The 21,966-nt window shown below is 50.9% G+C and overlaps 8 protein-coding genes across 8 annotated transcripts; 5 read left to right on the top strand and 3 right to left on the bottom strand.

Moving 5' to 3' along the window:
* Positions 1 to 264: 264 nt before the first annotated feature.
* Positions 265 to 4,566, top strand: GT037_006990 (two-component osmosensing histidine kinase; the record flags this gene model as incomplete). The annotated part of the gene is made up of 7 exons (XM_038932037.1): positions 265 to 787; positions 838 to 948; positions 998 to 1,273; positions 1,326 to 3,940; positions 3,990 to 4,121; positions 4,173 to 4,481; positions 4,540 to 4,566. 7 exons carry the CDS (start codon positions 265 to 267, stop codon positions 4,564 to 4,566), a joined length of 3,993 nt encoding a protein of 1,330 aa, XP_038785509.1.
* An 849-nt stretch (positions 4,567 to 5,415) lies between these two features.
* GT037_006989 (uncharacterized protein) lies at positions 5,416 to 5,736 on the bottom strand (the record flags this gene model as incomplete). The annotated part of the gene is made up of 1 exon (XM_038932036.1): positions 5,416 to 5,736. The coding sequence occupies one exon, from the start codon at positions 5,734 to 5,736 to the stop codon at positions 5,416 to 5,418; it is 321 nt and encodes a 106-aa protein (XP_038785508.1).
* A 445-nt stretch (positions 5,737 to 6,181) lies between these two features.
* Positions 6,182 to 9,393, top strand: GT037_006988 (dna repair protein rad5; the record flags this gene model as incomplete). The annotated part of the gene is made up of 2 exons (XM_038932035.1): positions 6,182 to 7,795; positions 7,849 to 9,393. 2 exons carry the CDS (start codon positions 6,182 to 6,184, stop codon positions 9,391 to 9,393), a joined length of 3,159 nt encoding a protein of 1,052 aa, XP_038785507.1.
* A 1,373-nt stretch (positions 9,394 to 10,766) lies between these two features.
* GT037_006987 (uncharacterized protein) lies at positions 10,767 to 11,627 on the bottom strand (the record flags this gene model as incomplete). The annotated part of the gene is made up of 1 exon (XM_038932034.1): positions 10,767 to 11,627. The coding sequence occupies one exon, from the start codon at positions 11,625 to 11,627 to the stop codon at positions 10,767 to 10,769; it is 861 nt and encodes a 286-aa protein (XP_038785506.1).
* Positions 11,628 to 12,631: 1,004 nt separating this feature from the next.
* Positions 12,632 to 13,096, top strand: GT037_006986 (uncharacterized protein; the record flags this gene model as incomplete). Its single annotated transcript, XM_038932033.1, has 1 exon — positions 12,632 to 13,096. The coding sequence occupies one exon, from the start codon at positions 12,632 to 12,634 to the stop codon at positions 13,094 to 13,096; it is 465 nt and encodes a 154-aa protein (XP_038785505.1).
* Positions 13,097 to 13,171: 75 nt separating this feature from the next.
* GT037_006985 (uncharacterized protein) lies at positions 13,172 to 14,836 on the top strand (the record flags this gene model as incomplete). Its single annotated transcript, XM_038932032.1, has 1 exon — positions 13,172 to 14,836. One exon carries the CDS (start codon positions 13,172 to 13,174, stop codon positions 14,834 to 14,836), a length of 1,665 nt encoding a protein of 554 aa, XP_038785504.1.
* A 576-nt stretch (positions 14,837 to 15,412) lies between these two features.
* Positions 15,413 to 16,957, bottom strand: GT037_006984 (cyclophilin family peptidyl-prolyl cis-trans isomerase cyp6; the record flags this gene model as incomplete). The annotated part of the gene is made up of 2 exons (XM_038932031.1): positions 15,413 to 16,760; positions 16,878 to 16,957. The coding sequence occupies 2 exons, from the start codon at positions 16,955 to 16,957 to the stop codon at positions 15,413 to 15,415; spliced, it is 1,428 nt and encodes a 475-aa protein (XP_038785503.1).
* A 2,697-nt stretch (positions 16,958 to 19,654) lies between these two features.
* GT037_006983 (uncharacterized protein) lies at positions 19,655 to 21,296 on the top strand (the record flags this gene model as incomplete). The annotated part of the gene is made up of 3 exons (XM_038932030.1): positions 19,655 to 19,858; positions 19,960 to 20,073; positions 20,118 to 21,296. The coding sequence occupies 3 exons, from the start codon at positions 19,655 to 19,657 to the stop codon at positions 21,294 to 21,296; spliced, it is 1,497 nt and encodes a 498-aa protein (XP_038785502.1).
* Positions 21,297 to 21,966: the final 670 nt, after the last annotated feature.

The following is a 21,966-nucleotide window of genomic DNA, read 5'->3' as shown; positions in this document are numbered from 1 at the left end:
CGCTAACCTTGATTGAGCGATACTGGATATCCATCCTAGCGGGGCGTCCCCTGCTTGCGCTTCTTCGATACCTCCCAAGTTCATCTCGCGATCCATCAGTATCCTCGCAGTCGTCTGCCCCGAAAGGCTCTTCAGTCCCTCCTTTGTTCCTTTCCGCCCTCTCCCCCATCGATACCCGCTCTGTCGCATTCCTGTCCGTCTTGCCCGTTCCAGATGCGCACATAGCAGCCCTTCGAGCCTTTCACCCTTCTACCCGCCGCCACAATGGCCGCAGAGACGTACTCGAGCGTCTCAGCCATCATCCGCAACCTCGCCCGCCAACACGACCCTACGCGAGACCCCAGCTTCAGCGCACAAGTTTCTGCCAACGGAGCCAAGACGGCTGCAAATGCCATCGCGCTGCCAGGCCCGGAGAGCGAGGAGAAGACGCAACTAGAGCAGGAGCTGTCGGCGCTATGCTCAAGAATAGACTTTCTCGAGCACAAGAGCAGCCATGCTCCAAACCAACAGGGCCAGTTCCCTCTGACACCCGCACAAGAGCCGCCCGAGGAGGGCGCGTTATATACTCCAGCAGGAGTCTTCCGCGGCAATAGCGGCCCACCCGCCCAAGGACGTCGTGGATCCAACAAGGAGCGCGCCATCTGGGTCTCCAACTGGCTCGCCGCCAAGGAGTCGAATGGCGACCCAGAACAACCCGCGGCAGCCCTTACCGAAGAGCAGCTCAACTACCTGCGAGTGCACTTGAACCAGCAAGCCGACCAGATTAGAAATCAGCGCGAGCACATTGGTGGGAGCCCACAGATGACCTCTGCATGCGCCCAGGCTGACAGACAACAGACAACCTTAGCCAGGAAGTGAATAAGCAACTAACGACACAGAGCATGGTATTCGAACATGGCATTGAGGACATCGGCGCACTGAAAAGGGAACTCGGCAAGCATCAACAGGGTATGCTCTATAGTCTTGAAAAGGCAACGTTGTGGCTGACATTTCACAGCCAACCTGGCTTTCCAAAAGGCACTGCGGGAAATCGGCGCCATCGTCACTGCCGTCGCTATGGGTGACTTGAGCAAGAAGGTCTTGATTCATGCTAAGGAGATGGACCCTGAAATCACCCTGTTCAAGCGCACGATCAACACCATGGTGGACCAGCTCCAGGAGTTTGCCAGTCAAGTCACTTTCCTCGCTCGAGAGGTCGGTACCGAAGGCAGATTGGGCGGTCAAGCCAATCTACCAGGAGTTGCTGGTATTTGGGCTGAGCTGACTGACAGTGGTACGTTGTGATTAGGGTTCCACTATCGGGCCGATGCTAACGTGTCCTGCAGTTAATGGGATGGCCAAGAATCTTACCGACCAGGTGCGAGAGATCGCCGTAGTCACAACCGCTGTCGCTATGGGCGATCTCAGTCGTAAGATTGAGCGTCCGGCCCGAGGAGAAATCCTGCAGCTGCAACAGACGATCAACAGCATGGTGGATCAACTGCAATCATTTGCTACCCAGGTCACTAAAGTGGCTAGAGATGTCGGAACTGAAGGCAAGCTTGGTGGTCAGGCTGAGATTGCTGGCGTTAAGGGCATGTGGAACGAATTGACAGTGAATGTGAACGCCATGGCTCAAAACCTCACCACCCAGGTGCGAGACATCGCCCAGGTCACAACGGCCGTCGCACAGGGTAACCTCACACGGAAGGTCGAAGCCGAATGCAAGGGTGAAATCTTGGAACTCAAGAACACCATCAATCGCATGGTGGACCAGCTGCAGCAGTTTGCTCACGAAGTCACCAAGATTGCGCGAGAGGTCGGATCTGAGGGTCGACTTGGTGGACAGGCTACAGTGCATGGCGTTGAGGGTACCTGGAAAGATCTCACTGAGAATGTGAATGGTATGGCCATGAACCTCACAACACAAGTGCGAGAAATCGCCGAAGTCACTACAGCCGTCGCAAGAGGAGATCTCAGCAGGAAGGTCAAGGCAGAAGTTCAGGGTGAGATTTTGTCACTTAAGATTACCATTAACACCATGGTGGACCGCTTGAACACGTTTGCACAAGAGGTTAGCAAGGTCGCCCGTGAGGTCGGAACCGACGGTATCCTGGGCGGCCAAGCACAGGTCGACAACGTTGAGGGCAAGTGGAAGGATCTGACCAACAATGTCAACACCATGGCCCAGAATCTCACGCTGCAAGTACGAAGTATTTCCGAGGTCACCCAGGCCATCGCCAAGGGAGACATGAGCCGCAGAGTTCACGTGGACGCCGAGGGAGAGATCCGATTACTCAAAGACACCGTCAACGACATGGTTATGAGACTCGACGAATGGTCTCTAGCTGTGAAGCGTGTAGCTCGCGATGTAGGCGTAGACGGAAAGATGGGCGGTCAAGCAGACGTGCGAGATATCGACGGCCGATGGAAAGAAATCACCACAGACGTCAACACCATGGCCCAGAACCTTACGTCACAAGTGCGTGCTTTCGGTGACATCACCAACGCTGCAATGGAGGGCAAGTTCACTCAAATCACCGTCGAGGCTTCTGGTGAGATGGATGAACTGAAGAGGAAGATCAACCAGATGGTGTCCAGTTTGCGAGAGAGTATTCAAAGAAACACGGCTGCGAGGGAAGCAGCCGAGTTGGCCAACAAAACAAAATCCGAGTTCCTCGCCAACATGTCTCACGAGATCCGAACGCCCATGAACGGTATTATTGGAATGACCCAACTTACGCTCGACACCGACCTTACGCATGCGCAACGAGAGATGTTGACCATTGTTCATAATCTGGCTGGTCAATTACTGACAATCATCGACGATATCCTTGATATCTCCAAGATCGAAGCGAACCGCATGGTGATGGAAGAGATTCCATTCTCAATGCGCGGCACTATATTCAACGCACTCAAGTCATTAGCATCAAGAGCCAACGAGCGGAAGTTGAACCTTGCTTACGACGTCTCTTACAAGGTGCCCGACTACGTTGTTGGTGATTCCTTCAGGTTGAGGCAAATCATTCTCAACCTGGTTGGTAACGCTATCAAGTTTACTGAGCTCGGAGAAGTCAAGGTGGCCATTTCCATGGCGCAAGAACAAGAATGCGACCCAGATCACTATGTATTCCAATTCGCCGTTTCCGACACCGGAATAGGTATCCGTGGCGATAAGCTCAATCTTATTTTTGACACCTTCCAGCAGGCGGACGGCTCGACAACCAGAAAGTTTGGAGGCACTGGACTCGGTCTATCTATCTCCAAACGTCTCGTCACTCTCATGGGTGGTCGCATGTGGGTCGAATCAGACGTTGGCAAGGGCAGTGTGTTCTACTTTACATGCAAAGTGCGTCTGGGCAAGCCGGCCATTCAAGCCATTCAGCCTCAGCTCGTGGCATACAAGCAGCACACGGTTCTTTTTGTCGACCAAGGCAACACTGGGTTCTCGGATCAAATTATCGAGCACCTTAAGACACTCGATCTTGTGCCTATGGTGGTTCACTCGGTTGAGGAGGTACCCGAGACGACGAAGAGGACTGACATGCCGTACGACTGCGTCATTGTCGACAATGACAAGACGGCACGGGAGCTCAGGATTGCGGAACGCTTCAAGTACATTCCTCTCGTCATGCTCACGCCACACGTATGCATCAGCCTCAGGTCTGCGCTCGAAAACGGTATCTCGAGCTATATGACGACGCCCTGTCTACCAATCGACTTGGGCAATGCGCTCATTCCGGCACTTGATGGCCGTGCCGCACCTCTGGTCTCAGACCATTCCAAATCGTTCCAGATTCTTCTGGCCGAAGACAATGCTGTCAATCAGAAGCTTGCCGTCAGGATTCTGGAGAAGTATCATCACAGAGTCACTGTGGCTAACAACGGTCTTGAGGCCTTTGAACACATTCAAAAGAAGCGTTATGATTGCGTACTTATGGATGTGCAAATGCCGGTCATGGTAAGCTAGGCTCTCGCCAACTCGAGGTTCGCAGCTAACAACATTTTAGGGTGGTTTTGAAGCTACGGCAAAGATCCGCGAATGGGAACGTGACAACGGCATTCCTTCAACACCAGTCATTGCACTGACGGCGCACGCCATGGTTGGCGATCGCGAGAAGTGTCTCGCTGCACAGATGGACGTACGTTACTCCCATTCCATTACGTTTTTCCACTACTAAATTAGCTCTCAGGACTACCTTTCCAAACCTCTACGCCAAAACCAACTCATCCAAACAATCCTCCGGTGCGCGACAGTCGGCAGTACAATGTACGACCATTCCAGCGAGCCACGCTACACAGCGTCATCCCACCTACCCAACATTGCTCTTCCCGCAAAGGGTAACGATAATGGAGGCGCGTCATCATCATCTGGGGGACTGCCCAGTCCCGGCAAGAAGCGCCCACAGCTCGATACACGAGGCTTCACAGAACGAGGTGGTGGGGCACAGAGCCCAAATCTTCTGGCGGTGGATCAGACGGATAATGGCAGTGTCGAGAGAGTACGTTCCTTGTCCGCTAGTTTGTGAGTAAATTGACCCTAATATGTGTGTGTTGTAGCTTTTGCTGCGGAGTCATAGTAGCTGAGTTTGTGACCTTTCAAGGAAGAGGAGAAGGCTTGATTAGAAGCCTGGCCACCAATCATCGTCGTCCTCGTCGTCGACATACCGAAGGAACTGTTTTAGCCGGCTGTCGAATCATTACCGAATATCCACAATCTCCAATCGAAGCGATGGCTCTTAGGCGGAAGGACGGGGACTGGGCACGGTCGGATTGGATAGCGAGTATTGGCGTTTTACTTGTCCTTGTTGTTGTTCTGGTCTGGAGTATCACCTCTTCCCCACCACTCTTGTTATTGCATGCTTTGACGCAAACCTCTTTTGCATATCTTGGGCGTTTTGTTCCTTTGGGTTTTAAGGGCGGTCTGATTGGCGTGCATTTTTGTGTGTATTGGATTACCTTCGTTTTACCAAGGACTGAATCTATTTTGGCGGTGCTCAAGTCGCTCTTGCAATTCCGAAGAAAACTTGCCGCTGTAATAGGAAGGATTAGATTCGCTGATGAGTGAGGGCCATGGCGGGGCCAAGCGGGATTCAGCCGCACGCCTTGAGAGGGATGCATGCATTTTGGGTCACTCGCTGTCCTCTTTGCAAGTCTTGTGATTTTGCGACTGCCTGAGTAACCAGAGTAGGCTTACTTGTACGGGTTATATGGCTGTTGTGATATATACCTGAATTGCGCTCGTTGCAGGAATCTAGAATGTCGCGATGCTATACTTACTTTTTACGCGGCGCGGGTGTAAGACTCGATGTTATCGCCTACAAAAGTTAGTTTGGGGGCACGGCGTGAGCAATTACTGATCGCAATGAATATGCTTTGTTTTATCATACTTGACTAGGGTAGTTCAAGAGTCCGCTGCATGCAGCTAGAGGAGGATTATTTTCGCGTCTCTCGCGCGCCTCGGTTGACGTCGCCGTACATGGATGCACGCCAAGCTGCCTGTAGACATGTCTGCTTCACCGGAGCGAAGCAGAACAAATGTCCTTCAGCTTTCAGCCTCGTTGCCAACTCAGCAGCTGCGCAGGAGGCTTTTTTGCGCGCCCTGTGTACCGTTGGTTTGCACGTTTTCGCCTGATGCATGGCTCCATTGGATTTGATTGTATCTGATGACATCACGTTTGGCCTAGCAAAGACAGCCCTCTCGGTAATCATGGGGGACGCGACAAGTCGGACTGCGCTGCGCAGTGCCTGTCGCATTATCTCCAGTCGTAGTCGACTTGCAACCCACCCCCCACTGCGTGAGGCTATCATGGCCCCGGTACGGTAGGACGGGAGCGCCTTGTTCGCTTCTCTTCACTTCACGTTTATTCACCTCTTTGTCCAACCTGTTGTTCGATTTCACCACCTTCGTCGCTTCCCGCTTCATCGTAAATCTAGTAGAAGGCCCGCGCAACGCGTCGCGCCCGCCACCGTAACTGCCTCGACAGCTCTTTCCCTCCCACCTGGACCGGCACGGCAGCCTGATATCTGGGCCTCACGCTCACTATTCACTTTCACCTCACCGCAGCACTCCCCACGCCCTTCCGCCGTAAAACCGCCTGCACCGCACTCATTGCTACACAACCCCCACCACCAACGCCCTTCGCTACAACCACCCCTATTGCTTGGGTACTTCATCACGGCAGTTCCTTCCTGGATCAAGATGGCGTCGCAGGAGGCCATGAATATCCAAGAACACATCGAGCTCATCAACACCGTTCTTCCCAACGTGGACGCCAATGACAAGCCAGTCTACGAGAACATGCTGATGGAGCTGTACCAGAGGCTATCAGATGAGCAGCGGCAGAGCGAAGCCGATGCTGAAGCCATGGCCAGAGCTTTCCAGTCCAACAACGGCAACAGCGATAACGGTGTCTGGGAACAGGGCCAACAACACGACCCCACAAACTACCACAGCGGCCCGTCATACAGTAGTGGTGCTTCATACGGCTTGCAGGTACCTTCGACGCCTCTGCCTTCTCTAAAACAGAGCCGGAAACGAAGCCTTGGGTTATCTGACTTTCCTGAGGCTAAACGTGTCAGTGGGCAGCCAAGTCCGATAACTCCAACTTCACCCGTCGGCCCTTGGTCACAGTCGCTTCCGAGCCGGCAGTCCTTTTCTCATCATCAGTCCGAGCCTGTACCCTTTGTTGACCTGACTGAATCTGACCCACCTTCGCCTGAAGGATTTGAGCTCCCTGCTCGTGCGTATGCGCAGTCCGATCCCATTCAGTATCAGTTCTATGAACCATTCCCAGAGTTGGACGCTTATCAAGGAGGGCATGATCGTGGCGTCATGTCACCTGCTGATGCATTCAACCAGGAATTCATGGCTCCAGAAGAACTTGCTGAGTTTCTGATTGCTCCGAGTGCACCAGGCAGCGGTTACGGATTTCAGCAACCAGTCACTCATCATCATTATCATCAACAACGTGCCGGAGCAGGCTACCCTTATCCTTCTTTGCGAGGGAGAGATAGTGACGAGGACAACTATGGCAGTTTCCCTCTCAATGTTGACGAGGCGGCTGCGATAGAAAAGCTTTTCGAGAATATTAAGGATGATGGTGAGAACATCAAAGATCGAGAGCCCACACCGAAGAATATGACTTGCGTCCTGAAGGAGTATCAGCGTATCGGTCTCACATGGCTGCTCAAGAAAGAGCGAGGCTCGACCAAAGGCGGCATCTTAGCAGACGAGATGGGTTTGGGCAAGACAATACAAGCTCTGGCTCTTATCTGTGCGAACCCATCCACCGACCTGGCTTGCAAGACAACACTCATTATTGCACCTGTTGCTCTTATGCGACAGTGGGAGAAAGAAATTGAACGCCATGTCCATCCTCGTCATAGGCTTAGTGTTCACCTGTACCATGGCAGCGGTAAAAACGCCGATTTCGCTCGGCTCCGTCAATACGATGTTGTCTTGACCACGTTCGGATCTCTCACCTCAGAGTACAAGCAGAGGGAGTCTTCAAAGGAGGCCATTCTCAACGACCAAGAGCTGCGTAATCCTAGCATGCGTCGCAAAGCCAAAGACAGGCTTGCGCTAATGGGACCAGAGTGCATGTGGTATCGTATCATCATTGATGAGTCTCACAACATCAAAAACCGGAACTCCAAGTCCTCCAAAGCTTGCGCTGATCTCATGGCTAAACACCGCCTGTGCATGACAGGTACGCCTATGATGAATAGCGTTGATGAGCTTTACCCGCTCCTCCGGTTCTTGAAGGCGGAGCCGTATTGTACGTGGAACAAATTCAGTCTCGAGATTGCCAAAGTAAGTGTAGAGTAGGACGATCTATAGTATCGTACTTCGCTGACGAATAGTAGCCCATGAAGACCACCAACGAGCACACCAAGAAGCGCGCGCTTGATCGCATCCAAATCTTGATCAAGGCCATCATGCTCCGACGTCAGAAAACCACCGTTGTCGATGGGGAGCCCATCTCCAAGATCCCACCTAAGCACTCCGTTATTGATAATGTGGAGTTTGAAGACGAAGAATATGCTCTGTATAAGGCTCTCGAAACCAAGTCGCAGCTTCAGATGAACAAATACCTGCAGAAAGGTACTGTCACAGCCAATTACGCCAATGTTTTGGTTCTACTGCTTCGTCTCCGCCAAGCGTGTTGCCATCCTCATCTGATCAAGGACCTCAGCCAGCCAGCGACTGAGGGTATTGCCGAAGACGACCTCTTGATCCGTGCTGAAGAGTTGAATGATGATGTCATCGTGCGGCTGAAGGCAAACGATACGTTCGAGTGCCCAATTTGTCTAGAAGCTGATCCAAATCCGACCATAATCATTCCGTGTGGGCATACGGTTTGTGGTGAGTGTGTCCAGAAACTCATCGATCCAGCACGCAGTGCTGCACAGGATGGCAACGATGAGACCAGCACGCCCAGGTGTCCGCACTGTCGTGGCGAGCTAAAGGCTAAGCTCATAACGGACTACAAGCATTTCTGCAAAGTCCACTGTCCTGACCGTCTTGGGTCGGCCGACCTATCTGAAGAAGAGGAGGCCGTGGTCGAGGACGAAGACTCTGACTCTGAGGACGAGGACGAGGATGGCGCGCCAGATATTGACAAGAAGGGTAACCTAGCTGGCTTCATTGTCGATGATGATGAAGATGAATACGCAGCCGACGAGGTGGATGACGATAATGTTGGCTCCGCACCCGAGATCAAGGTGAAGTCCGAGGGTAAGAAGTCGAACAAACGCAGCAAGGGTAAGGGTAAGGCACGCGCCAAGCCCAAGCAGACTCTTGCTCAACTCAAGAAGGAGTCGCTCCGCAACAAGAGCGCCAAGAAACGCTACCTGCGTCGTCTGGAGAAGACCTACATCACGTCTGCGAAGATCAGCAGGACTGTTGAACTGATCAAGGAAATCAAGAAGAACGATGCGACCGAAAAGACGCTGGTCTTCTCTCAGTTCACGTCCTTGCTGGACCTTGTCGAAGTTCCTTTGTACCGTGAGAAAATCACATATCGACGCTACGATGGCAGCATGAAGATGGATGAACGTGCCGATGCTGTCAACGCTTTCATGGACGATCCAAACGAGAATGTCATGTTGGTTTCCCTGAAAGCTGGCAACGCTGGCCTCAATCTCTGGAAGGCATCGCGAGTGATCATACTGGATCCTTTCTGGAACCCATTCATTGAAGAGCAGGCTGTTGATCGTGCTCACCGCATGCCTCAGAAGCGCGAGGTCCATGTACATCGCATCATCGTGCCTGAGACCGTTGAGGACCGTATCGTCGCCATCCAAGACAGGAAGCGTGATGAGATCAATGCCGCTCTTGACGAGAAGGCATCAAAAAGTCTGACTCGTCTCAACTTGAATGAGCTCAAGTACCTGTTCGGTATGGGCTAGTGTATTCTCTAGAACGGACAGGTTTTCTCTTGTTTTCCCTTTTGTGTGATCCTTCATGGTCTCGGTTCCAAGTCTCAATAATCCCTTTCAAATACCTGTTTTTCACTACGACGTTGCGCAAGCATCTGTCTCCCGCATATTTAGACGCACGAACGCATACTTTCACATTTTGATACCCGATCTCAAAGATCAAGACTGCCTTTTCTTAGGGGGATATATCGACGTAGGATGCGGGTATGTGGCGTTTTGCTTCTACTTCACGGCGTACACGAAAGTGGATGGGAGTTCTAATGGCACAACGTAATATAATATCGACGTACAATTCGGTATTTAATGGACTTCGTTTTAATTGTGCCATTCGTATAATAATGTTCCTGAGCTTACTCCATCTTCCAAGCCCATGATTTCGTGTGGCTGGGTTTACAGGAAACAGGTAACGTTTTCAACGACACGTCTGACAGATTGTGTGGAACGCGCTTGTTCTTTCGAGACATAAGCAACCCATTTACTACTGATGTCAATTTAGGAAAACTTGAGGAACACTTTTGCAAAGGAATCTACCACCAACAATGTCTTGAACCTGTTCTGTCTGACCCTAACTTTCAACGCTTTGGTGTCTTTTCCAGTTTTTACCCATCGCACATAGTCTGTAATATATGCCCTTGTTAACTCAGACGCTTGAGCGCAACGTCAGTCACTTGCAACAAAGCGCTCGTCGAATACTTAGATGTCAAGAAAACAAACTGATAGAGTTTTGTTGCATCGTGTGTATGTTTCCACACGGAAGCATTTATGATGCGGCCTCAGTCCCGTCGCGCCTTGTTGCGCTGCCCAAAAGCCTTTCAAGACTTCTGGTTGCTGCACATCATTTACAAATTTACTACGCAAATGCGCAAGCGGGCTCGTCTCCAGTGACTTAACGAGATGAAGCTGACCTTTGCGGCAGCCATTGGCGCGCGTCAAGCTGTTGCCGGTTGCATCCCCGCAGCGCATCCTATGCTCTTCTCTTACTTGTCCAGATCATTGTATGACGGTACGCACATGTTTAAGAGCGCGAGGAATACAGCGGCGGCGATCTGTTAGATGTGCGCACCTCCTCTCGAACACCTCCGCCACTCCTTGAACTTCAGCCTCGTTCACTTGCACACGCCAGATCGCGCTCTATCATGTCACGTCCAGCAGCTCATGCTTGTCACTGTTCGTCACTTTGTGCGACACCGTCACGCATCACGATCCAGGAAGACATAGTGAAATATTCTCATATATTATCATCCAAAACAACAACTCTGCGAAAGACCCTTGAATCATGTACCTGCCATACTATCGTTCAATGTAAGACAGGAAGAGAAACCAAGGAAGATTAGGTATCGCGTCTATTCCTCGATTCCTTCAAGGTTTTGGGTAAGGCCTCTGGTGTATCTCGTCTTCCCCTTGTTCTTCTTATCATTCGGATTGCGCTTAGCTTTGTCGTCGAGGGCTGCATTACCTGGCGCTGAATTGCTGGCAGTCTTCCGAGAGCTGTAGATAGCGCCGGACACAGGGATTGGAGAAATGGCATCGCTCGCGTTTGACCGGTCTCCAAGTAAGTACTCTCTGTTACTGATCGCTTTCTGTAAGGCAGAATACCTACTCACCAGTTCTTTGACATTACTGCCGCTCTGGGAGGTCTCACTGATTCTGGCTTCGATATTTTTCAGTTCATCCAAGGCTCTTGTCTTGAGTTGAGTGTCTGTCAACGGAACTTTTTCGGCGTTGGCATCTTTGATCATATCCCAGGTGACCGTTTTACCCCAATTCATAAGATCGTAAACTCTGTTCGGACCGTCTTTGAAAATCGCCTTTGGATGGTCGGTACACTGTGGCGACTTTACAGAAAAAGAATTCATACAGCGGACACGATGCGATTTCCCCTCATGATTCACGTATACCCACTCCAGGCAAAATCCAAATATACCGTCCCGGAAAGCCTTCCGACTTTTGGCACCTCCCTCTGGCACGTGGTGGGACGATTCGAAAGAAACGCCTGTGGCACCGTTCATCACATTGTCATTCCAGTCACTGCCCTTCCAGACACGGACGGTCTTGGAGTAGAGGTCGTCTAAACTGCGGATTACATAGTCGTCTGGTTGCGATTGCTCCATGAAGGTGAGTCGAAGAGGAGTCGACTTTGCCTTCTTGTCACCCTTGTGATCTCCTGAGATCAACTTGCTTTTGGTTCTGTTGAAGCTAGGCATCTTAGGCTGTCTCTGTGCCGTCTAGTAGCTAAGCTTTGCTTTGAATAGTACGATGAGTGGCTATGTGTTGTAGTTGAGAGCAGGATAGGCCAGTATCTGTCCTTATGACTGATGTAACTCGGAGTGTCGGAAATTGGAAGGTCAGGTGAGGGCGTCGATGGGTTGCAGATATAAAGACTCTAAGTATGTGTACGTTGTCAGAAAGTTGGTTGTGATTCTCGGTGGAGAGGTCGAGAAGCCAATGGAGCGAGGTCTCTGCCGGTTCCGTCTGGTAGAGCGCTGAGGGTCTTTGATATACTGTGAGGCGCAAGGGGTGAATTACAGCAGCTCGAAAAGAGCCGTGACAGTCATTCATGGTAAGGTTCGTGTAAGTTTCGAGAGCACTGTACGTGATTCACAAGGACCGCAAGAGACGGAAAGCCTCATACTAATACCGACATATTCATACTTGGCTATGTGTGAAAAACCATTGCATGTAAGAGTTTTTTTCACGCCTGTCTCTGTTTCCATATCTAGGCTGTGGATTTCATGACATATGAAAGACCTCATTGAGACTGTTGCTTGATATCATGTCGATTCTCTGCTCCGCCTCGCAGGACGTGGGACTACACGGTGGACGTGAACGATAAACCAAACGGGAACTTACCGTAAGCATAACCTAGAAGCTACACAATATTGTTTCACTTCATGCTGAGGAGATTATATTGAGTGCTGTCTCTGTGAAAAAGCTCCGATAACGACCGTAGAAGCCCATGTAGTTGCTCAGACTTAGAGTATCAGTTCTTCTTCACTCATAGGGTTTGCATTACGTGTGGTTCAACTCATCTTTTGAGCACTGACCTCACAGGAAGAGCGGTCCTGGAATATTATATTCACTTAGTATGCCTGTGCCTTTCTTGCTATAAGATTCTTCCACACTGCGCCTTTATCTTCTTCCACTCTTTGTCTGACGCTGAGAACTCGACTTTGGAGACAACAACAATCAAACTTTGAGTCGCACAATGATGTTTGATCTCAAGAACAAGAAGCGCCTAAATGCCGCAACTACTGGCTTCTCTTCCGAACCCAAGCCTTCCGCGTCGACCCGTACTATTCAACGCAACTCATTCGAAAAGGTAGTTACTGCCGGCAAGAATCTCTGCCACAACCTTCCTGTCACCCTGACCCGCAAACCTTGTCGACAGACTTCGCCGATAAATCGGTCCACCTCAGCAAATCGCCCATCAAGCAACGCATCGACTGCCACAACATCCAACCAGAACTTAGACAACTGTGACGCGAATTCGTTATGTCAAAATTCTTCAAGATCTACGTTACTAACTGAAAGTTCTCTCCTGGTTCTCGATTGTGGCGAGACATTCCACGTGCCTGGCATCTCTCCTTCTAGGTACCACCCGGATACAGGACGAGCACCTATTCAGGAACCAAACGATCTTTCAGTATCCTCAATGAAATCTGCCACGTCTTGAAATAACACCAAATCTTTGGACCAACCTGAAGAGGAAATTCCTGCGGAGCCAGAGCAGCTCTGTGTCAAGAAAGGGATGAAAGATCGTCTGTGTCGCCATCTCAAGGCTACTTACAAGAATTTAATCCTCCCGCGATTGCTCCGTTTTGGTCGCGATTCCAGTAGATATGGCTCCGACGTTGATGAAGATGCGCCACCTAAAGTCAATGAGCCAGTTGACCAGTGCGAAACCGTGGATACTGATTCAGACGACGACGACGAAGAAGAAGAAGAAAAAGAAGAAGAGAAAGAAAAAGAAGGTGATGGCTCCCACCCACGTTGTGACTTCCAGACTATTGAAGCCATCCCTGATAAGAAGTACCATGAGCTCTTCAAGGCATGCAACCTGTTCTCTTCCGCGGATTGCGTAGCTGTAGTGCGTCGCGAGAAAGGTGCATACAATGCGGCAACTTTCGTCGATGTTCTCGACGGTGGAAAAATCCATAAATTCGTGGTCCGCGTGCCTGGTCACGGAACACTTGAACACTGGACAGATGAAGATGCATACGTGTTAAAGTGCGAGGTCCAACTCATTGAGTACATTCGCAAGAACACTACCGCGCCCGTCGCACATGTTATCGACTATGCTACTGGCCATGAAAATGCGCTTGGATTCCCTCACATTGTGATGACGATGCTGCCCGGTAAGCCTGCTTACACGCTCTGGTTTCCGGAAGGATACCCTTTTGTAGGGGACGACGATGTCTTCCGTGTTGCGGACGTCCCCCCTCCCTACATCGAGAAAAGGCGTGTTGCATTTCTACGCTCGTTAGCGAAGGTGATGACACGTATTCAAAGCCTTGAGTTTGATGGCATTGGAGTGCCTGCCTTTGATAACGATGGGAAACTTACTGGCACTGGCCCTACATGTCATTTTAAGGGCGCGTCCGATGTTTCATTCACACGTCAACCAGCGGCGACTACTCAGGAGTATCTCCAGGCTCGCATGAAATCCAAGGTGAAACATTTGGATGAGCAGCACGAGCTCGGTGATTTGGATGGCCTCCTTAAAAACCTTGGTATTCGAACCATCCTCAACCTGGTCTTTGCTCAACCTGCTTTCCATGGACAGGTCGGCGAAACTTTTACTATCCATCATAACGACCTTGATCTGCAAAACATTCTTGTCGATGAAGAAGGCAATGTAACCGGCATCATCGATTGGGACAATGCCATGTCTGCACCACGCTGCGTCGGTGCTTCAGCCGTTCCAAAGTTCCTGCGCAACGATTGGTTCCCAGAGTGGGAATCCAGCCTGGAGGTCTCACCATATATGGCATGGAACTACCATCACTACCGTGAGATCTATGCAGCGGCTTTGGTTGAGGCCGGCAACATCGAGGATGCCAAATACACAACTAAATCTGCCCTCTATCAAGCCGCTATCGCTACATGCACCGAAGGTGTGAACGACTACGACTTCATACCGAAATTACTCCACGAAATTCCCCATTGTCGCGTCGATGCCGGTGACTTCTTAAAAGGTCTGGGCATGGGTGGTTGGCATTCAGCAATTCGCATGCTCGAGACACACTTCGCAAAGATATTCGAACCAGAGCTGCCTCCCGAAGGTCTACTTGAGGCGCTAGACGTCGAGCTCGAGATGCAGACCACTTGGTGGTCATGTTGTGATGAGCTTCTTAATCTTTACGAGGATGAAAAGACTGATGACGCCTCTCAATCATCACACATCAACTATTGATAAAGATCGCAGCTGTTCTCGGAAACGAAAACTCCTTGTCTTAGCATCACCTTACTGTAGAAGATGACGTTCGGCTCTATCATCAGTGCTTAATCAACGTAATACATACTCTAACTAAACTATTGGCGCATTCTTACATGCACTTGCTAGCTAGCAGCATCGACAACGATAACACAAAAGCCTCAGAGCTAGTACAGAGGGTCATTTCGGGTTCTTCTTCTTGAATGACTGCAGTTGTTCTGTGTTTGTACTTGTGGTCAGCGAGCATATACATGTACATTGCATTTTCCCACGCGAAATCATAGAAAACAAAAATGAATCAAAGGATCTCATTCACAACCCAAGATGCTTAGTGATGTGACGTAGTTGGAGCTGCACTCCTTCGCACCGAGCCTTGTGTTCTGCATTGGTGAATAAGGATGGCTTGCTTTACCCATCAGGAATAGCCAGCTCGATGTGGAGCATTCCTACCAGTACGATCCAATTTTCATCCAAAACACCAAAAACCGCATTATGTATGTGTGAATGGAACACCTACGCTTCGTGATACATTGATCTACGCGGATTCTCCTAGATTCAACGCCGACGGTCCCGGTCATCGCGGCGATAGCGATCTCGACTCCTGTCCCGGCGGCTGTCACGGTGGCGATTTGGGCTACGACTTCGCTCTCGCCTGCGGTCGTTGTACCGTCCATCATCGCCATCGCGACGTTCGCGCTTGGGACTCCGGCTACGATTCCGCTTGAAGCGGTCGTCATGGTATTCCTCCCTCCTCTCACGCCTTCGTGTATCGTCCCGTCGTCTATCCTTGCTGCTGTCCTTTGGACCTTGTGTGGTATCTTGTGCAACATCTCGGTCGACGACCAGATTGTTTACAACAGAATCTGACATGATCTGGCGCCCGGAGCCATCGCGATACTGCTTCTTCTTCTCGAGATTGTCGATACCACCAAAACCGCCAGCAGCCCGTCTCCTCTTCTTATTTGTAACATCCCGCCAATCGTCGGCTATCTTTGAAACGGACTGGGAGAAGTCAACATGTATGCGGTGGTCGTCGATCAGAACACCATCCATCTTGAAATAGGCCTGCTCGCAGTCCTTCTGGTTGGTGTATTCGATGAAGGCGTACTGCAGGCTGTCACCTGTACGCTTGTCTCTAATGACCTCGCAGCTAAGGATCTTGCCAAATCGCGAAAAGATGAGCTCCAGATCTTCGTCTTGCGTCACTGGGTTGAGCTTGCAGACGAACAGCACGTTCTCAGGGGGTGCTACTTCGGCGAATGGCAGATCGCCAACCATCTCAAGCGTAAGTGCTTGTGCGCGTGCCTCGCGTTCTCTGCGAAACTTTTCCAAGGCTTCTGGGTCATTGTCCTCGTCGAGGTTTTCATCGTATGCGACGCGGACGGTGGCGAGCTGCGCAGCCGAGGGCACAGGGCTCTCTGGTGGCTCGGCGAGGCCCGGGGGGTCGTCGTATGGATCATCGAGGACGACGGTGTGTAGTATGCGAATGTCTTTGAGTGGCTGGCCCTGATCGTCGACATATGCTGTGTTAATCTTGTCCAGTGTGTCAAACCCCTCTACGACTGTGCCGAATATGGCAGCTTTGCCGTCGAGGTAGTCGATGTTTTGTCCCAGGGTGATGATGAACTGGCTCCCAGCGAAGCGCTCGTCTGGATCTTGGGGATTGGGCGCGGTAGCCATGCTGACGGTCCCCATGTCGGCATGCCTGAGGTTCGGCCTGAACTCGGGCACGAACGTCTTGTTCGCTGGCTGGGCAGGGTCGAGCAAGCCCCATATTGAGCGGCCGCCGTCACTGTCTTTGGAACCGGGGCCGATGGGATCGCCAGTCTGGAAGGAGAAGTTTGGTTGGACGCTATGGACGGGGGCAAAGTTGTAGTACTTGACTTTGCAAAGCTTGAGGAAGCTAAGGCGACGAATGGTCAGTGTCTGTTGTATGCTCAGCTTGGGAAGACAGCGGGATGGAGCATGCAGCATGCAGGTGCCAAAACCCAAGGCGCGCAGAGGGATTGGGCCGACTTACTTTTCACAGCATTTGGGCGCATCGTCGACCAACAGGTCGATGGTGATGTCGCCAAGTGATGTTTCCAGCAGCACAGACATGGTTTGGGTGGTGTCGTGCCGCAAACAAGTGTTTGTCGCAAATGTTCGTCAACGCGCGCGCGACAGCGCCCGAGACCGCGTAGCCTTGCTGCTTAGTCACCATGACGTAACACTCGAACCGGCTTAGCTCCAGGTACGGTCGCCTTTCTCCATCTTCACGTCTCGCAAGCTGCGGAACCAATACTCTCTGGGCAACGTGTCCCAGCAGCCTTCAGGTCATCTCGCACTCCACTCCACATCACTTCTCATTCCCCACCACCCGCACACAAGGGTGGGGGTTGGACCAGACACTGCTGCTCCGACACATCGAATTAGAGACGCGCAAAAGCGACGCAGACTTCCGTGTCTGTCAAGCCTCGTCCAGAAATAGCAAGGGCATCTGGAATGAGCTTCATGTACCTACAAGAGGCGGGCCGTTGAGTGTTACCCGGTGTCTGACAGCTATCCATGTCCAATGTTCGGGAAGCCGCTGCACTGCCTGCTGCACATCGATCCGAAATCCCCGGCCCCATCATGCCAGGCGTCTTCAGCCCACGAGCCATCTCCCCGTCGTCGCTTGCTTCTCGCTTCGACCTGTTACCACCCGAAGCCTGACAGCTCGGATCCGTGAGCGAACCCATTGTTTCTATACTCATGTGCTATATCGTCGGCTTGTCGGCAAAACAACTCCACAGTCATCGCTGTGCATTAGCTCTCATGAGCTCTCCTATCCCACCGAGGAGACACAGCATGGCTGATAATTACAAGTGTGGTAACACCGTCACTATCAAAACGGTTCTTTAACATTTTGCTCGTGTATACTTGCACATACTATGTCTCTAGACGCACAAAGACGATGGATCCACGAACCTTGTAAGCGGCCTGTCATCCCAGCCCCACGGACCTCCCACAGGTCATGGATATAACTCAACTTGCCACAGCTGTGCAACACCAAGTAACCACTGGTGCAAATCTTCGCCTACTGGAGGTTGAAAACTTTGATCAGCAAAGACTGCTTTATGATGATAGGTCGTCTGTGGAGACTGTACATCAAAGTTTGCTTGCTCCTTGGCGTATTTCATGCTGCGCTCATTGGCTTGTCGGAAGAGGGATCGCGCCTTTTCATCGTACGCTCATAGAAGGATCTCGCTTCTAAAGCCTAGGCGTCATAGAGCTCTCGGCACTCCAGGGCGTGCTTGTCTCGACAGCCCGCTGATCGAAAATTTAAGCAGTCTGGAATCCGACTCATTAAATGCGCAACATCGTTTTGAGAAGCACTATGTAGCATGTCTCTCAAGATCGGGCTTGGATGTAACGATCTAGAAGCCGGAACATCGTCAACAAGTACCGTATCGGTCAGCCTTGTCTGGAATAGGTATGTTACCCATCGGAACTCTGCCCCAGCTTTCCCCGTATACCCGTTCACCATGAGGCTATGAGGCACGCAAGCGGCAGCGTACGTTTTCCGGTGTGCAGGGCCGTTGAATAACTAGCCGTGAAGTTGTGTACTTCCTGCATGATTTTCAATGATCAAACCTATAGAGTTGGACAGATTGCAGGCAAATGACGTGATTACGGTTTTGAGCAGTGGACTTGATTCGGACTCAGGCCCACCAGCAACTTCCTTACGAAAGTGGTTGTCACCTGCAGGTACGTTTCATTGCAAACCATTAGCACTCAATGCGGTTATCTGGACTAAGAGAATATAGTCCATGGGATCAAACATGCCAATGCATATTTTGTGCGCTATTGAGCATCAACACTCGTAGATAGCAGCCTTTCCAAGACGACAGCCTTACACTGCCACTACGAAGTTCGCGCTTCAAAAATCGAGCGTATTTGACGATCTCGATACCCCTACGAGTCTTGCTTATTCGTCATAGGTCGGGGCAGGCTGAATTACAGCATCAAATTCGTACCTCATATCCCGGATCCGCGGTAGTACCACGCAGATTACAAACATTTTGCGGCTGTTTGCCAAAGGCCACTCCTAGTCGGTAACGTGGCCTCTTTGTAATAATAGAGAAATCAGCGTTTGCCCGACTGACCTATTTGCTGAAGCCTCACAGCCGTATGAAGATCCCTTATGGGAAAAGTAGCGCTCATATCTTGAGCCTCCGTAGGTCTTTAATCGGCTCTGGCGTTTGTTATGAAGCGGGTTGAGAACACTACCTAAGCGGTACCATGTTTCACCTATCTTCTTCTCCACGGCGCTTGGACAACGCTCTCTTGGAAGCGCATGCTCAAGGCCCCTGTCACCTAGCGGTGACTGTATCGCGCATGCATGCATGCAGGTGTCCGAGGAGCTAACAGGGTGGCCTTGTCAGTGGAAAGTACAAACAGTTCCGCGTTAAATGCTCTGATCGAAGATAATCATCCGCATTGCCCCAGCCACGTCAATCATTGAGCGAATCTTTCAAGCTAGTGTCACTACGCAAGAGACTCGTTTGGGCTATAAACGTAGTCCTGCCATCCGATCATCGTTTGATCTGCTCACCGGTCGATTACACCTTTCCGTGGAGCAATGCTCACAGTTCAGTCATTGCCTATTAAACATCCTTGACTCGAAAATCGCATTTCGTGAACACTATCCGAGTCATCGCTAAGCGCAGTTTGTCAACAACCGTCGTTCTGCTTCTCGATGTGATGCAAGTCGAACCCTCAAGTCAATTCGATCTCATAAGACTAACATACAATTGATTCGCCAATATGTCAGTCATGGAGTACGACACCTCAAGACGCTGTTTGTCTCACAGCCTATCATACCCGAACTACACCTACGAACGTAATGCTCCCCTAGCGCTATCTCACAGCACGAGAGAAAACCCGCGCGGTTATCCTATAGGCGGTATGCACAGCCGAGCTAGCATGGAAGATTCTTTGATGGGAACCGGGCCAGCGAGACGTCGCATTGCTGTAGCGGTAAGATAATGAGTGCTTCGAGCTCAGTCGATACGTTCCTGCAGGGCCGAGAGACACAATCACCTCCCTTCTTGTCAAAGTTTTACTGACATTCGATCCAGTGCGCACGGTGCCGCAAGAGAAAGATCCGATGCAGCGGTGATCCTGGAAATGGCACTGGTTGTGCAAACTGTCGACAGGCCGGGGTAGATCCAACGCATTGCCAATTTCACAGAGTACGTCAGACGATTACATTGCGTATATGTGCTAAGTCTGTCAGGTGGGATCCGACGCTGTTCATAAGGTGATAGATGACAGGAACATGGCTTATAGCCTTAGTGGTATGGCCAGTGGCATGGCTAGTGCGCACAACATGATGTCCGTTTACTCTACAGGAAGCAACAGCGCTCTTTATCAACGCCCGATATCGGCTCAGCAATACCAGCAGCTCGACACAAAGCCAATGTGCTCGTCTAATTGGACCATACCTTATTCCGATGACACGTCGCCAGTTGACACTTACAGTCTTGAGCAATCTCAGGCATACATATCTCAGTCTACAGCAGTAGCAAACACAAGCATATATTCACCTTCATTTCGCTGGACTCAGCCGACGACAAAGGCTATCCAACAGGGCGGCACATACTTCGACCAGGGCTTGCATTTCCCTCATACAAACCATCGACTAGCTACGTCTTCGGATATATCCCCGCTCAATACCGGGCTGTCGTCTCTGCATTTGTCGTTACCCGAGAAGGCCCGTACGCAACGATCCCTTCCTCTAGAATCCAGTGTACCTCGGAGGCAACTCCCGATGCCGCAGCCCAGCCCAGCACAGACCAATCGTAATGTTGTAGACCAGATGCAGGATGCTCGTCTTCGCTCTGCTCAGGCAATCGGCACCTCTGCTGTGGACAGTAGGGCCTCATTCGCGAAACCTTCACTACCCTGGGCCAACGACATTGAAAATCACACAAATTCATCCGCGGCCATACCGGCAGATGCTTTTACGCAAGCGATATCCCCAGTCGTGCCAGACAATGCGGAGAGTAGAATAGGCTATCTGCCGAACACAACATCCACTGCTGATGACACAATAACAACAACCACTGCATCCCATCTGGAGCTCAACTTCAGCACGTCTGGTCTCCTCGATGCGATGAGTGCACCAGCGCCAGCTACAAACTACTCTTATGTACGCGAAAGTCGTCAGATGGCACGACCAAGTTCCCAGACGAATCTATACAGCTATAGCCCCAGTTCTCCATCAAAGCGAAACTCATTAAGTGGTGAGTCTGCGAGCGATTGCGCACTCGTGAGCGGTCATCACTATACGCCTCTCAACCACTCTCAGTTGCAGAGCTCACCTGGAAATCGCAGCTTGCATCACGAGTCATACCAAAGCCGGAACGTGCAGCTCCATCGCACTTCCATGGGGAGCCTCAATAGCACTTACTGAGATACTCGTACCTGGTTGCCTGACCGGTTAATCTCCATCCGTCAGCCCGTTCATCCCGTCTTTACTGCGTTACACATACCTTTCATGAGCAACCTGGCGTACTCAAAACGGCTTGACGATATGTCAATGTACAAGATCTTACAAGGACCGCATTCTCCCAGGAGAGTTTGAGTCCCCCGCGCATCACCTTCACGCATCCTGGACTCGGAACTCGGATTACCAAGCGCTTTGCAACTTCCATGAGCATATTTCTTGGCCCAGTCACATTTGACTTTCGATGTTGTTCTCGCCGAACGGCAAGCCTTCCTCGGCTGAATTTGGCTCGTCTTTCTGTACTGCTTATATGATACTGCATTGTAACGCGATATGTTTGTCACACTGTTCTATATCATATCACTTTATGTGTCATCGCCGGGCTACGACACAATACTTTATCGCACGGGCAGTTAATGTGTTTTATTGTATACCAACATCAGTATCATGTCTTTTGACCAAGACAAAACGCCAGGGCCACTCTTTAAGCACATCCCGCATCCTTATCAGATTCACATTCTCTCACTTTAGGGAGACACATCGAAGCTCAGTATGTATACGATTGCGGCGCATGCGACACCACAAAAACATAGCCGGTCATGTACTGGATACTTTGTACTGATTAGCACAAGAGGAG

Source organism: Alternaria burnsii (genome assembly GCF_013036055.1).
Source record: "Alternaria burnsii strain CBS107.38 chromosome Unknown 731, whole genome shotgun sequence".
Lineage (NCBI taxonomy): Eukaryota > Fungi > Ascomycota > Dothideomycetes > Pleosporales > Pleosporaceae > Alternaria > Alternaria burnsii.
This window is presented reverse-complemented; position numbering and strand designations above follow the sequence as displayed.